We start from the raw sequence: 16,814 nt of genomic DNA, 5'->3' as shown, positions 1-16,814 counted from the left end.
AGCTCCTCGCCTCACCGTGTGAATTATCTCCTCTTTATTAGACTTATGAAGAGGCTGAACAGCGGTGTGCAGAACAGGCAAGGGTTTTCATAATGACAGTGCAGGACGAGAGGACAAAGACAGCATAAAAAGGCTGAGGGAGATTCTACACCCAGAAAATAACCACCCTTGTTTCCTGTGTCACCTCCGCTCCGCTGGGGGGATGCTGAGGGCCCATTCAGTAGACTCAGTGGAGCAATGAACTGGAAGGTTCTTTATCACAAGAGTATCCGCTCGTCGGTGAAGTGCCTAGATGGATCTTTTTGTTGTCGTTTCACCTTTGTTTTCTAAATTGATATAATTCACATACCATAAAACTCACCCTTCAAAAGTGTGTAGTTCAGTGGTTTTCAGTATATCCACAAGGTTGTGCACCCATCACCACCATCTAATTCCAGAACATTTTCCTTGCCCCAGCAAGGAATCCTGTACCCATTAGCAGTCACGCTCCCTGTGCCCCCTTCCCAGCTGCTGGCAGCCATCACTCCACCTTGTTTCTAGAGATTTACCTATTCTGGACATGTCATCTATACGGAAGCATATAATATGTGGCCTTTTATATTTGTCCTTTTTTCAAGATTTTTAAAATTTATTTATTTATTTATTTGTTTATTTATTTATTTATTTAGAGAGACAGCATGAGTGGGAGGGGCAGAGGGAAAGGGAGAGAGAGAATCTCAAGCAGGCTCCATGCTGAGTGTGGAGTGTGACATGGGGCTCGATCCCAGGACCCAGAGCTCATGATCTGAGCTGAAACCAAGAGTGGGACACTTCACCGACTGCGCTGCCCAGGTGCCCCCGTGTCTGTCTTCTTTCACTCAGTGTAATGTTTTGGGTGCTCATCTGTGCCACAGCCTGCATCACTATTCTGTTTTATGGCTGAATAATATTCTATGTATGCACCGTATGCACCGCAATTTGTTTATCCAATCATCTGTTGTTGCAAGTGAGGTTGTTTCCAATTTGGGGCCGTGAGGAATAATGCTGCTATAAACATTTGTGTATAAAGTTTTGTGTGGCCACGTTTCCATTTCTCTTGGGCGGAAGAATGGGCGTTTCCATTCCTCTTGGCCACTTCTCTACACCTAGAAGTAGAATTGCTGGGTTGTATCGTAACTCTAAATTTAACTTTCTGAAGCACTTCCAGACTGTTTCCCAAAGCATTTCCATTTCCATTTTACCTTCCTACTGGCATTGTTTGAGGGTTCTGATGTCTGCATGTCCTCCTGATGCCTTGTTATCATCTCTTTTTGATTCCAGCCATTCTAGTTGGTGTCAGGTGGTATCTCACTGTGTTTTGTCGTTCCAGAAAAAGATCAAAGCCATCCATGTATATAGTGTAAAAAGACAAGGCTTAAAGAGTAAATGCCAGAACCATTTCCATGAGGCAAATACTTGAAATTCCTTCAGCGGTTTCTTCTCGTATTTATCTTCAATTCCTGGTAATAAGCTTCTACTGCTGATTCTTAAAATCAGTTTCCCATATTCTCTCTTGACTTCCGCCTCTGAAGGATGGGAATTCAGCTCTCTTCTCTTCCCCCTTGTGCACGCACACACACACACACACACACACTGAATCGGTCCATCTTCAAGACAGGATTATAATCTCCATGTTGGGATAAATCGATAATTGGCACTTACACTGTTAGGAGTACGTACTCACAGCCGTGCGGTGTGTGAAGATTGTATTTACTTCATCAGACTTTAACCCTTGGACTGCAGACGACGTAGAGCAAGAATTTGCCTCTTTTCTTCATTGCCACAGTTTTCTGCATATTAATTTCTACTTCACCCTCAAATTCTGCAAGAAAGCTAAAAATCTCTGGGCATATTCAAACCCAAGGATATTCCACTGTTTCTTTCTTGGTCCTTTCTGGCTTTTCTTTTTTGTTTCGGGGAGACATTCCTCCAGGGCTCTCCACTCTCCTGCTCTCACTGGGACGGCCTGGTTAGGGGCTGGCTGCGTCACGGCGGCCCTGGGACTCCCCTTCATCGTCCCGACTTCTCTCCTTGGTGGCCTCGCCTGCTTCCTGAATCCTGTGTCTCCCTTGGTCTTAGTTTTGTTCTTCAGTTTATAACAGCATATCTTCCAGTAGCTTCTTTATTCCTCCATTCCTGCCTGTTTTGTGTTAAATAGATGTTTTTAAGGGTACCACTGTAATTCCCTTGTTTCTTTCAGGGTTTTGTTTTTTGGGTTTTTTTTTTTTTTGAGTTCTTTTCATAGTAATTGTACTGGTGACTCCTGGTAACACCTTAACTTAGAACAATCTAGTTTAGACTAATACCGGCTTCATGTCGATAGCGCACGAAGTTGTTTATGGCTGCTTTCACGCTACCATGGGGCAGGTGAGTAGTTGTGACAGACCGTGTATACGTAAGGCCACTGAAACTTCACTCTCTGGCCCTTGATAGAAAACACTCGCTGATCTCGATCCAGTGCTCTGATCTTCGTGATCCCGTTCTCGGCCTCCTGCCTCCAAGCATTAAGTAATCGTTTCTCCTCTGAGCTCCCACTGGGTTTCACCTTCCCTGAAACCGAAGCATTAACTGCACGTGCCGAGGAAGCAAATGAAGGGGCGCAAGACAGTAACCACAAGCGTGAGCCCTCCTTGTGCACCTTGCTGTATCTCAGATGCTCAAGACGCCGTCCGTCATCATCTATGACGTCCAGTCCGCCGACACAAGATGGCTCTGAGGATAATGACTATCGATTCGTGTCGGAGCACGTCCACGGCTGGTTTCCTCGTCACTCGGTCCCGGCCCTGGCGGTGCATCGCCCCACAGGTGTTCTGGGCTGGGCAGGGCTTGTGTCCGTCTGACCAGCAGCCACTTCCCGTCCTCTGGTAAGAGTTCTTTGATTTCTTAGTTGACACCAGGGATGGGGACGGGACATGGGGCGCCGTGTGGGCAGGCAGCTGCCGGGGACCCCTCCCAGGAGGGGCCTGCCTGAGCTCAGAGGCCAGCACAAGGCAGACAGAGCCAACAGGGAGAGTGAGAGCAAGGCCCAACGACAGGGCTTCTCCTCTGCACTTGGCCGCACCTTCACACGTCCCAGTCAGGTGCACCAAATAAACCCCTGGTTCTGTGTAGACCCGTCTGAGTTGTGCTTTGGTAGCTGTGACCCACCCAGACACTGGAAGCAGAGGCTGAGTCTCTTTGGGGGAGCCATGTAGGCCCAACATCTTCACGAGGACGTTCATTTTTAAGGCATAGTTTTTGCCCATCATATGCATTTTATTTTAAGTAAGCTTTGTGTCCAATGTGGGCCTTGAACTCATGACCCTGAAATCAAGAGTCACATGCTGTACTGACTGAGCTGGCCAGGCCCCCCCCGCCCCCAGGACCCTTCATTTTCAGCAAAGGAGGAGTAAACTGTTCTGCTCTAGTTCAGGACCTGGACAAGCTTTAGTCTAATGCAGGGTCGATTTCAGAACTAAGAAGGAACCTCTTACATCCAGGTGACTGCTTGACAGAATAGAAAATGGTTTCCAAAGTGACTCAGTATGAAGAGGATGACAACACCGAGTATAATTTATCAAATACCCGATCAAGCACCCTGTGAAAGGCAATCGGGGTGTAATTTCATGTTAGAAAAGCATTCCTTGTACGTATCTATTTTTCAAAGCGTATTTGCACCCATAACTTCATCAGATTCGCCTATGCTCCTTTTTAATAAATGATCCATATTTCAAAGTCTTTTTTAAGCATAAAAACCAAATTATATTTTATAAATAATTACATAGTAATTTTTTACAAATAAGAATCCTAAAATGTTTATTCCTCTTCAACTCTAGTTTTGGGTTCCTGACATTTATTTACTTTGCTAAGCAGCTCTTCTCTCTTTTTAAAAAAATTTTTTAAGTAGGCTCCGCACCCAGTGCGGAGCCCAATATGGGGCTTGAACTCATGACCCTGAGATCGATACCTGAGCTGAGGTTAAGAGTTGGCTGCTTTACCAACTGAGCCACCAAGGCGTGCCCCCAGCTCTTTTAAATTCTAGGCCATAAACAAATAATTTTTATTTTCCCAGTTTTAGAGGAACCCTAAGCTTTTTTTTCTAACTTGTTTCCCTTCCACCCCATTCTGGGCTGTGACTTGTCCACTTAACCTGCTCGTCCTTAATGCAGCACCTTATACAAGAAATGTCTGGCGTCCATGGGCTGGGTTTTGAACCCCCAGCTCTGTTACATCCTAGCATTATGGTCCTAAGCAAGTTTCTAAATCTGTAAAAGGAGGACAGTAACCTGCCTCTTGTAACTGTCGTAAAGATTATATGAGATGTATCCAAAAGAGACACAGTAAGCATATAGTAAATGTTAATGTTATTATTTGTTGGCTAAAAGAGTGAGTTCTGCCAGCCAGTGCTCCTTGCTCTTTCGTTCCACACGAGAGGCTTGTAAGAACCAGAGATTGCTACAGCATCCAAAATCTAAGCCCCATGAGACAGAGACTTGTTTTGCTCACCACTATAGCCCCAGCACCTAACAGATGACTGGCATATAACAGGGATTCAGTACGTATTTATTGAATCAATGAATGACTATAGGTAATACAGGCATAATGGTACCAATATAGGTGATACAGGTATAATGCTCCTAATATTCTGATTTTATGGATGAAGAAACTGAGGCTCAGAGAGATTAAGTGACTTGGATAAAGTCCCCCAGCTGGTTAGGGAAGGATTAAGATCTAGTCCTCCTGCCTGGTTTTTCTTCTCTTCTACCACATCACCATCTCGGGCCCTTACCTCATGACCCAAAAATTCAGGTGCAGGATCTTTGTTACTAAATGATGATTTTCAAGGGGGCAGAAATGATTCCGAAATTTAAAAACCTACCGTGGTATCCACAGCCTTGACTTTCTCGGTGGGAATGTGCTTTGGCACGGGTTCTGTCTGTGACAGCATCACGCATCCTTCAGCACCTAAGGTGACAATGACCACGTGGCAGCCCCTTTCCATGAGCACGAGTGCCGCCTGCCCGGCGTCCGCAGGGCTGCCGACCGCCAGGCCAGTTAGGATCTCAGCCTGCGATACAGACAAGTGAGAGGAAATGGCAGTGAGAAAAGTAACCTGGGTCCACTTCCAGATTAGATTTGTTTTTCTAGAAAATGTCTGTCTCCTTTTGCATAACCACCAATGCCGTGGGGAACTCTGATGCATACTGGCTCAGGGAAAGGAATAAAAAACCCAGTAACAGTGACAACAAAAATGAGCTCTCAAGGACATTCTTGGGACAACTGGGGGAATTTGAATGTGGCCCGGATGTTAGATGACAGTACAGAATTATTAATATTTTTCTTAAGTGCGATCACGGTTTTGTGACCCCTCCTAGGAGCGCTGATGTCTTTAGGAGTTGGGTATCATGTTATCTGCAACTTACTCTGAAATGATTCAACACAAAAAGAAACGCACACAGGGGAGAGAGGAAGCAAAATAGCAAATGTTACCAACCGTCTGGGCGGACAGAATAGGACTATTCATTGTATCGTTCTTCCAGCTTTTATAATTTTCATCAAAAAGAGTTACGGGGAACAAAGAATTCTACAGAAGAAAGGAAGAGGGGAGGGAAGACAGGAGAAAGGGAGAGGCCGCTGCCAATGATTCTGATATAAATCATGGCTGTAAATGTCACACCTAAGGCCGTAATTCTTCTAGGCCCCTCTTGGGCCATAAGGCCTTTCTCTTATTGCTAGTTACAGCTTTCCACGTTTGCACAACACCCATTTCTTGTGTTTGTTTTTGCTCAAGAAGATGGAAGCAGGGTGGGAGGGGCGCTGATACGTGGCAGAGAGAGCAACGTGCTGACGTTCAGGACATGTCCGCTACTGACTGACTCGGGGACCTTCCCCAAGTCCCGTACAACCTGTAAAGTCAGGGCCTGCACAGGAGCACAGGTCTCTCCCCGAGTGTAAAAAGGGCTCTGGCTGAAGTAGGGGTGAAGGACTGTAGCCCTGCTTCCTCATCCCCTAGGCACCCCTCCGGCATCTCTGGGGACCCTCTCTGGTTCTGAAATTAGTGGCTGCAAAATTACTGGACTAGATGCATTATAGGATACTTTTGGACTCAAAACGTTTATAACCAAATTCTGTCTTTTCTGTAACCTACTTCTTCCTAAGAAAGGGCCTGTCTCTTCCTGTGCCTGCTCTGAACACACCCAGATTAACCCTTCTTGGGGCCTATAAGTCACCCCGCCCACAGTGCCTGCTCCTTCTGGGCTTTGGTCTTCCCCAGCAGCAAAGGTTTCATTAACTTGACCATGTGTCCTTCCTGAACCATCTTTTCCACAAACCCTTTCTGTCTAAGTTGGCTTTGCCTTGAGGCCACCTTCTGTTTCCTTTTCGTAAGTTTTTCACTGATCGTCATCGCTGAGACCACTTATGTCTGTGGGGTTAGATGGTCTATTTTCAGAAACACTGAGTTCTTATGGTTTCTAAAAACCTGTTAAAAAACTATTCTTTGATGAAAAGATCCTGAACATGACAAATAATGCAATAAACACCCATGTACCTACCACCTGCTTTTAATCAATCTTAATGTGTTAACTTTATTTGCTTCAGATATTTCTCTTTAAAGAAGGTAAATCATGTTTTTCATAGATATTATTTAGCAATGTGCTTTTTTTCTTAATATAATTTCATTTGTGTTAATATGTGTAGCTCTATTTCTGTTGAAATGTACTGTATTCCATTCACTACAAATATATTGCAAATATACTATAGGTTAAAAAAAATCTATTCTCCTTTTCATGGACATCAATTTTTCCATTTTCCCCTTTTACAAGCAACAAAGTATTGGATATTCTTATCACTTATAGGTTATCTATCTTTTTTCCCTCTGGCCATTTAAAAATATTTTTCTTTTCTAAAGATTTTATTTATTTATTTGACAGAGATAGAGACAGCCAGCGAGAGAGGGAACACAAACAGGGGGAGTGGGAGAGGAAGAAGCAGGCTCCCAGCGGAGGAGCCTGATGTGGGGCTCGATCCCAGAACGCTGGGATCACGCCCTGAGCCAAAGGCAGACGCTTAACCGCTGTGCCACCCAGGCGCCCCTAAAAATATTTCTGTCTTTACATCTCATTTTATGAAGTTCCATTAAAATTCTGTTAGTAGAGAGTTATATCCATTTATCTCAGGTGATACTTTAAAAAAAAAAGATTTTATTTGTTTGAGAGAGAGAGGGAGAGCGAGAGGAAGTGAGAGAGAGCGTGAGCAGGGGGAGGAGCAGAGGGAGAGGGAGAAGCAGATTCTGTGCTGAGTGTGGAGCCCGAGATCATGACCTGAGCAGAGATCAAGAGTCGGATGCCCAACTGACTGAGCCACCCAGGCACCTGGGGTGGTACTTTTAATACACTTTTGATCTGAGGACTCATGCCCTTCTTCAGTTCTAGACAACACCTTCCGGTTTTTCCTCTAATATTGCTTCTCTCCAGTTCCCTCCTTTCTCTTCTTCTTTCGCTCCAATTAGACGTATGTTAGAGCCACTTGAGCTATATTTAATTTCTCTAGATTCCTCCTTAATATTTAAAAAAATTCTTTCTGTTATACTTTCTAGGTGAATTGAGTTTTTCACTTGTTTGTGAATTGATGAATTCTCTTTCAATTCACCAATTCTTCATTCCAGTCTAATGTTTATCTTCTTAATGAGTGTTTTATAGAAAAATTTCAAAGGTGTTTTTTCATTTTCAAGATTTCCAATTGAATGGTTTTTAGATTCACATATCGTTGCTTTGATTCTGTTTGTCTTTCACACTTAACTTTCTCCTTTTTTAATGAATGAGAATCTCAGTCATATTTAAAGTCTTTTTTGCATTGCTTCATTATTTGAATTTCATTCATCTTAGACTGTTGATTTTGTTGGATAACTCTCTTTTTTTTTTAAAGATTTTATTTATTTGAGAGAGAGAGAGAGAGCATGAGTGGGGGGAGAGGCAGAGGGAGAAGCAGGCTCCCTGCTGAGCAGGGAACCTGACGCGGGGCTTGATCTCAGGACCCTGGGATCATGGCCTGAGCTGAAGGCAGACACCCAACCGACTGAGCCACCCAGGCATCCTGTTGGATAATTCGAGCATTATGTTTCTTCATTTGCAGGCTCACGTTGCTCTCTGTGAGTTGGGGAATCCCATACTCCAGCTCCTACTACGCTTACCCTGCCTTTCCAGTGGTTTCATAGCTGCATCCATCAGGCCCGAGAGTCTCTAAACCAGAGCCAGGTGTTATGTCGGCACTATGGAGTTCCTGTTCTGCTGTTATCAGTGATATTGCCAATCCAGTCACACTCCCGGTCACCAAGTTAGCAGTGGCCTTGATTCCTTTCTGACCACAGGCAGTACCTCTGTCCTCCTGTCTCCTCAGCTTGGTAGCTTTACATAATGCTGTAGCCTCAGTAGCAGGCCTAGAAACTTCCTCTACCGTTTTTGGTTAGCAGGTGAGCCTCAGCCTGGTATCTCTGGGTTCCAGCAGTGGGCACTGCTCCAGTCTCCCCTGGGGGCCCCATTTTTTTTAAAGGTTTTATTTATTTATTCATTCGACAGATATAGAGACAGCCAGTGAGAGAGGGAACACAAGCAGGGGGAGTGGGAGAGGAAGAAGCAGGCTCATAGCGGAGGAGCCTGATGTGGGGCTCGATCCCACAACGCCGGGATCACGCCCTGAGCCGAAGGCAGACGCTTAACCGCTGTGCCACCCAGGCGCCCCTGGGGGCCCCATTTTTAGTGCCCGTGACCCACTGGAGGTCCCTTGCACCTATGTCTGCTTCTAGCACACTCAGGCCTGAACACTCTAGGACTCTGTTCCCTTTCTGATCTGTGGAGTTATCTTGTTTCTGAGCTTGTGAGTGTCTTTTCATTGTCTCTTGTATATTTATATATTAATGGTTTGTATGTGGAGCAGAGAGAGTTGTTTTTCTTTTTCCTATCTTCTCTTTCTCCTTTTCCCTTCCCTTCCCTCCCCTCCCCTCCCCTCTCCCCCTTCCCTTCCCTTCCTTTTCTCAGAGAGAGAGCAGTGAGGTGGGGCCAGGGAGAGGGAGAGAGAGAATCTTAAGTAGGCTCCGCACCCAGCATGGAGCCCGATGCAGGGCTTGCTCTCATGACCCTGAGATCATGACCTGAGCCAAAATCAAGATTTGGATACCTAACCAGCTAAGCCACCCAGGTGCCCCCAGAGAGGGTATCTTAAGGCATGAATTTACATTATTATCATAATTAGAAGTTATCCATAAGAACACTAAGCTTTTAAAGTTTTTTTTTTTTCTCCATTGAGTGTTTGAGATCAATTTTCTTAAAGACCAAAATTTGTTCATTTGTTCATTCATTCAAAGAGCATTTACTAGGTGTCAACTATATGCCAGGTACAATATAACAGATGGTAATTTCCAAAGATAACTCTATCAATATATATGACATCGTATATGCTCTTTTCACACTGTGACAAGGGCAATCTTCTATCGAGGGGTGGGGCAGGAGGGCAGACTTTCCTGCCTCAGTCAATAGAATGGGCCAGAAGGGATGCTGTGGGACTTTGAAGTAGTAAGTAATTTGAGCTGTAATGAGTGTTTGAGGAATAAATATAGGGCTCTGCAAGTACGTAGCAGGCAAATCTAAGCCAGCTGGCAGTGGAGGGTGAGCAAGCTTCTTACTGGGAAACGGTTACTATTTCCCACAATCCCTTTCTCCTAGCACAAGGCCTGGCCATGGTGGTCGCTCTGAAGTATTGCATGACCTACTGTGAGTTGTTAAAATTAGTTTCCTTGTGGCAGTCTTCTTTTCTGTTTACTTCATGTTCTGAGAGATCAAATTAGCAAAAAGGCAGGTCAGGAAATCCTGGAAACATTCATTCAGCCTTTGAACCACACGGACAATCACTATGATAGTTCTTTAATTACTAACTTTCTCTCTCTGCCTGTTGCATTGTATCATGTGTCCTGCCTCCCAATGTTGAGAGAGAATGCTGGGCTAAAACGGTCTGGCCAAGAAAGGGAGAAATACTGAAATTTTCTTCCTAACATGCTTCAGAATGAATGGCACGCTCCGAATGTGTTGGTAGATGTTTTATGCAGCTCTATCCATTATGACCCTCAGATGGACTGAGAGGGCCCATTCCTAATAGAGGGCCCCCCGAGGGCCTTCCCGTGCCATCAATGGAGCGCCTATGTCTGTCCACCCCTGCGGTCCAGGGTCTTCACAAGAGGGGGCAGCAAGTGCTCCAGGGGTTGTATATTACTGAGGGTTGTTGGACCAGCTGAATTTGAATTTCAGATAAATAACAAATCATTTCATAGTATAAGTACATTTAATATATTATTTGCTGTTTATCTGAAATTCAAATTTAACTGGGCATCCTATATTTTTATTTGCCAGATCTAGCAACTCTAATATTAATTAGCCCATAGAATGTAGAATTACAAAAGAAAACAAACCACCAATAGTGTGATGGCAGGGAGGGGACTAAAATGAGCTGAGGTTTGAGAAGTGCCAGATTATGGAGATGCCTCAGAGAATCCTTTTTTCTTCCCCCCCCCCCCCACCCCTGGGACTCACTAATTTCCTTTTATCCACACCCCAGTGAGTGAAAATTGTTTTCACTGGGGCCAAGAATTTACATGCAATCAAACCGATATGGTTGGTCCTGCCTCTTTGTTTTATCCACTGGCATGAAAGTCTTTGGCTTCTCATGGAATGAGCAAAACGTTCCACGCTTACCTCAGTTTCATTGCAGCAGAACACATCTGAGAGTGTGTAGAAGCGAGGGTCCAGGTCAGCAACTGCGGGAGCTGGATTGAACAATGTCTTCACTGGAAAGGAATGGAAAGGGGCTTCAGTGCTCATTATTTTTAACATGGTGCGCTTACAGTCAGTAAGGGACATCCCCTTGTGAAGCCGTTTTCCCCATTAGATGAAAAATCAACTTAGAAAAGTCTGAAATCTCAATCTCCATGGAGACCTAGTACCAGCCCCTTCTTATTTCTATTTGCTCCATTTTTTACTTTACAACATTTCAACTTCAAGGGCAAGCAACAGTATTACAACCAAGGTGATTACGAAGTTATGGCAAAGGGCAACAACATTAAAGAAAGTTTTAAATGCTGTGGCATGAAAGGACATGTATGAATGTGAACATTCAGGCTGGTGAACATTTTTGTTCATAAAGCCATTTTCCAGGAAAGAAAAAAAGACCTGTTAGGAAAGAAATAAGGAAGAAGTAAAAAATTTCCTGGTAAGAACAGGACATAGAAAATTCATGTACATAGGTAGGTTTTGAACACCTGTGCATGACTTCAAATGTATCACGATTACTGATGCAAACATAGACTTTTAAAAAGATTTTTAAGTAATCTCTACACTGAAGGTGGGACCCGAACCCACAATCCTGAGATCAAGAGTCACATGCTCCACCAACTGAACCAGCCAGGCGCCCCAAACATACACTTTTCACAGAAGCTTATGTTCTTGGCAATCTGGGAACATAAAGGAAAGCTAGAGAACGGAGGAGAAATTCAGTCCGAGGCCGAGAGCTAGTATAGACTAGGAGCCTACGAGAGAAGGATGGATGGGGATAGCAGAGAGAGGGAAAATGAGAATGTCACAGCATTACAGTGTCAGAAGAATTTTTACATTTTTTCAGGGGAGGTAAGTGAATTTCAGAGAGATGATGTCTAAGGTCATATGCTGGGACATGGTTAAGCTGGGTCCTCATCTGGGTTCCTCCAGCTTTAAGTCCAGTGTTTGGTCGGTCATCTCTTGGCCAGGACTCTGTTTATGGCAGCACAAGCCTCCATCCCGATTTATAATATTTTTAAAACAGACTTTGGGGTGGAACTTTGTAAATATGCATTTTTTGAAAGTCTTTAGAGATTCCATTCACAGGAAGCTCCCCCTTTGTCAAAACACTTACCTGTCCACCAGAGGACCCAACTAGACTGGCTGGTCTTCTTTTCCTCTACCCAGGTCCACTGACTTATGTGTTTAGTGACCCCAATCTACTATAGACCCATAAAGTTAAATCTTCTAGCTGCAGTTCTCAGAGACCCTTCTAGAACAGTGGTTCCCAAGCTTAGCTGCACATCAGCAGCACTAGGAGAGCTCGATAAAGTGCATGACTTTTGGGCTCCACCTCAAACCCAGTGATCAGAATCTCTTGGGGGACCGCGTGCATGGGTGAGTTCCCCAAGTGGCTCTTCCACAGCTCTCGTGGCACTGAGCCATTCCACGTTCTTGGGGAGATGCCCATCAGCACGGGGCTGATGGCAACTGTCCACTACTTCTGCCTGGTGAGGCTAGCTAGTTTGCCACTACACCTTCCTCAGTCTTCACATTTTGGTTTGGTCAGTGGATCTTGTCCAGTGGTTTACAGGAGAACGCGATTCCCACAGTTTCATTATTTTAGAATCCACAATGTCCACCCACAGAAATTCTATGGTATATTTTTGGCTGCTCACATTTTTGTATAGGTTACTGTGCAGCTTAAATTAGAAAATGGGTGTAAAAGCCCTGTGTAAACTGTAGAGTGTTGTACAAATGTAAGGGGTTATTACTGTTATTATATTGTCCTTCATGCACAGCCCGACACCCCCGCCTGTCCACCCATCTCTTTAGCCTTCTGTTGGAATTCGTAGCCTGGCAACAGTCTCTCTCATTGGTGTTCCCGCTTCTGCAAGGTCTTAGAGATGTCAATTATGCATAAAGGCCCTCAATGCCCAGCACTGCAACACACCCATTTACTTTTTACAGTTCTAGGACAAACGTATTGCTCTCTATTTTCCTCAAATGGTGAACTGAAAAAGCATGGCTCATGTATTGGGATCTCCAAAGCTGCACGCGAAAGCATTTGAGCACAGGGCAAGAAAGCTAGCAATATGGAACAACAGCATTGAGCCATTCTTTTTTTGTTTTTGTTTTTTTTTTAAGATTTTATTTATTTATTTGAGAGAGAGAAAGAGAGAGCACAAGGAGGGATGTGGGGCGCAGAGGGAAGGAAAAGCTGACTCCCCGCTGAGCAAGGAGCCAGATGTGGGACTCGATCTCAGGACCCTGGGATCATGACCTGAGCCAAAGGCATCCACTTAACCAACTGAGCCACCCAGGCGCCCCAGCGTTGAGCCATTCTTATAAAAGTTCCATTTTATCTCAAAAGATCCCTGATCTAGCAATTCCTTTTCTAAACCTATCCTACAGAAATACACAGGCATGCAAAAATGAGATCCAGTGATATTCAGCTCTGTTTTTAACAGGAAAAAAAACAAAAAGAAACCTAAGCTTTAACAGATAGCATTGGTTAGGGAAAAAAAAAAAACCTCTAATGGAATACTCTGCTGCTGTTAGAAAGAATGAAGCAGATCTCTGTTTTGTCACAGAAAGATTTCTATAATTTATAAGCGAAAAAAGGAAGTTATGTAATAAAATCTACAGTAAGACCCCTCTTTTTTTAAAAATAAAACAAAGCATAATTATATGTGTATTTACATTTATACACTCGCATTGAAGAGAAACAAGTGTGCGAGGTTACTCACTAAACTAATATGAGATTAGTTTCAAAAGGTGATGGGACTAAATCTGACCACAGATCCTGCCGTACACCAGGCAGACAGCATTCTTAAAACACGTGTGATATAATGTCTGGCTGGTGCTTCCGAATATCACCCAAGGCTGCAGTGGGAGGGGGTGGAGAGGAGTGAGTTGGGGTGTAAATGCAACAGGATTGGCTCCGTGTTGAGAATTATTGAGGCTAAACGATAGTATATATGGGTTTACCCCACTATTCTCTGTATGTCCATATATATTTGACATTTTCCATAATAAAAACAAATTTTAAAGAAACAGTTACACTGAATTTTAGGCAATAAAAAGAGTTGCTGGAATGAGAGATCCTACAGTTTAATTTGACCATAAACACTGTATAAAAATCAATCAAATCTTATTTGCTTGTAATTTATCACAGGAAAGCATTCTGACCAATGCCGGATGGTAATACGTCTAGAGTCTGACTAGTAACTAAATTTAGGGGAAAAATGAAAATATCATAAAGAAAGAACTCTTCTTCAGTTCATGCCACCATAAATAAGCATAAACACTTTACCCTGGGGAAAAAAATGTGAAGAATGAGTACACGTCGACAATCAAAGAATGCACATTTGTGATAGATACGGTGGGAAAAAATGATGTCATCCTGGAACCAGGTAAAAATAGACACAAGCTGTACTATGGAGTAACTTGGAGCTGCAGAGTGACTGATAGCACCCAACGTAATTATTATTCATGGCAACGTCAGACGGGCTCAGCTCCTGGTTGTCTTAACAGCACGCCAGTGGCCGCGCAAGAGTGTCAGTGAGGGACTGGGGAGGCCTATGAGGACAGCTGTGTCGGTGCAGAGCCAGGAAAATGAGGTGGAAGCTCTTAATGGTGTCACCACGGAGGGCGGGAGCCGGACAGTTCAGAAGGCCCTAATGACAAGTTCAGAGAAACAGGAAGAAAGTCACCCTAAGTAAAGAAACCATGGGAAGGTTGGGGTAACCAAAATGCCAGCTTGGTGGTCTCCCTCGAAGGGTTGTCTTCTGTGAGTTGAGGGAGCCGCAGAAACACTCTGAACTTGGGCTACGTGCTGGACAACGTCACCGTGAAAGTCAAGGTGGCCAGCCAAGAAGTTTGGTTTGCCAAATGGAAAAGGACTAAAGTGTCATTAAAAGATATTTTGTGTCCTACCTAGAATTTAATCTTGGCGATCTTACGATCTCAATTATTTATAATTGTTCCTGTAATGTTCCATTTGCTTTGAAATGGATATAAAGACCAGACCCGACATGCATAATTTCATCACGAGCAGCTGCAGCACCAGCCCTGCCGTGGGCCTGCCTCACAGCATCATGACCTAGAGAGGAGGGGGCCGTCTAGGGCCACTGGTTCGTTTCTGATGTTGCAGGTGCTGTCCGCTTAAAACCAATGCTTTCCTTTAGGTGAAGACAAGGGAGAGCTCTGAAACCATACGTTCAAGATGGAGGGGGGGGTCTTTTTCCTCTGGATTTTAACAACTGTATATAATCCAGTCATACCATGAATTCACTACTTGTAAGAAGGACAAATAAGGGAGCTATGATAATAAATGCACAGAGGGGGAGGAGAAGGAGAAGGAGGGGGATTTTACCACTCCTCTTGTAGATGGAATACTGCTGTAGCACATAGGCAGTCTCGCGGGGCAATGGACAGGACACGCGGTGGTCAACACATCTCTAAGCGTTGCCTGCTCTGCTCTGCCATCAGTCCATGCATACGTCCTGACATGAAGCTGCTCGCAGAGCTCTCAGACCAGTTCTCTTGTTTCACAGAGAACCAGAGCGAAGAACGGACCGACGTGCGTGTGGTCCCCCATTTACTAAGGGATGAATTCAACACCAGACTTCATGACTCTCCCACCAGTGCTCCTTCACTGGGTCACTCTTCTCTGACATCAGAATGAAAACACGGTAAATTCACACACATGCACACACATGCACGCACACACACACACACACACACACTCATGGTATAGAATCTAAGCTGCTCTGGCTGGTTACTACCAAGTGAGGACCAGCTGAGTTCTGGTCAGCAGAGTCCGTGTGCACGTGTGTGCATGTGTGTGTGTGCTTTACAGGAGTAGGGAAGGGACGTCGCAGAAAGCACTCAAGCTGAGGCTACATATTGAAAAATGTTACAGTTCATGTACTTTACTTTTCTCCATAAAGGCTCAGTTCCCTGGAGTCAATGGGATGTGGCAGTTTCTTTATTTAAAGTGTGTTCTAGGGGCGCCTGGGTGGCACAGCGGTTAAGCGTCTGCCTTCGGCTCAGGGCGTGATCCCGGCGTTATGGGATCGAGCCCCACATCAGGCTCCTCCGCTATGAGCCTGCTTCTTCCTCTCCCACTCCCCCTGCTTGTGTTCCCTCTCTCGCTGCCTGTCTCTATCTCTGTTGAATAAATAAATAAAATCTTTAAAAAAAAATAAAAAAATAAAGTGTGTTCTAGAACACAGCTTGGGTCTTGGCATCTGAAATCTGGGTTTCTACACTGACCTTGGTTGAGCTAATTACTTAAACTCCAAGTCTGTCTTCTCACCTTCAATTTGGGGGAATAATGCCTGCCATATCTTTGTCATAAGGTTTTCTGAGGGTCAAATATATATGAGAGTGCATGGAATTCATACTTAGACATGCTGGCTCTTAGTAAAAACGTGAATTCGGCTAGTGCTCTTTGGCTATCATCACTACCCCTGCCCATTCCTTCCCTGTACCCCCATTTTTTTAATGCAGGGCTTGAACTCACGACCCTGAGATCAAGACCTGAGCTGAGATCAAGAGTCAAATGCTTCCCTGACTGAGCCCCCCAGGCGCCCCATACCCCTGCCAACTCCTGATGTTCCAGGTCCTCCAGCTCTTCAACTGGCAGAGCTGCCCGGCAGGTGACACAGGAAGCATTTTTGGACACACCCAAGTGACAGCCCGAGGTCAGGCTGTCTGCCCATCTGGAGAACTCTAGCCTCGCCTGTGAAAGGTTAGATCCTCAACGGTGGTGGCTGTACCTTTCTCTCGTCCACAGGCTGGGTAGTGACCATGTAACTAGACTAGGACAGAGGGAACAGTGATCTCTGAGAAGCAAGGGAGAGTAGGAAAAGTAGTTAGACGAGAATATGCCTCGGCCTATATAAGGCAAGACAGGAGCATGAATGAAGTGGCGTGTTGTGTTCGCATCGCTCAATTCACATGAGCGCAGGGCAGGCAACGCTTCCCAGAAGCATTAGACTCTATCGGTGA

At 44.6% G+C, this 16,814-nt stretch overlaps 1 protein-coding gene across 7 annotated transcripts in view; it reads right to left on the bottom strand.

The window, feature by feature from the left end:
* RBKS (ribokinase) overlaps nucleotides 1–16,814 on the bottom strand; it is an 87,548-nt gene that overhangs the window by 39,382 nt on the left and 31,352 nt on the right. For 6 of the 7 annotated variants that reach the window (XM_044390901.3, XM_026478099.4, XM_048222757.2 and 3 more), the window contains exons 6-7: nucleotides 10,740–10,831; nucleotides 4,877–5,065 (exon numbers count right to left, since the gene is read on the bottom strand). In XM_044390901.3, the coding sequence (XP_044246836.1) occupies nucleotides 4,877–5,065; nucleotides 10,740–10,831 (281 nt within the window). Of the gene's footprint in view, nucleotides 1–2,220; nucleotides 3,596–4,876; nucleotides 5,066–10,739; nucleotides 10,832–16,814 lie in introns of those variants that run through there. The other variant, XM_057309106.1, reaches the window with a different exon arrangement.

The sequence above is a fragment of the Ursus arctos genome, unplaced genomic scaffold (assembly GCF_023065955.2).
Source record: "Ursus arctos isolate Adak ecotype North America unplaced genomic scaffold, UrsArc2.0 scaffold_8, whole genome shotgun sequence".
Taxonomy (NCBI): domain Eukaryota; kingdom Metazoa; phylum Chordata; class Mammalia; order Carnivora; family Ursidae; genus Ursus; species Ursus arctos.
The sequence above is the reverse complement of the archived record's forward strand: the minus strand, read 5'-3'. Positions and strand labels throughout refer to the sequence as shown.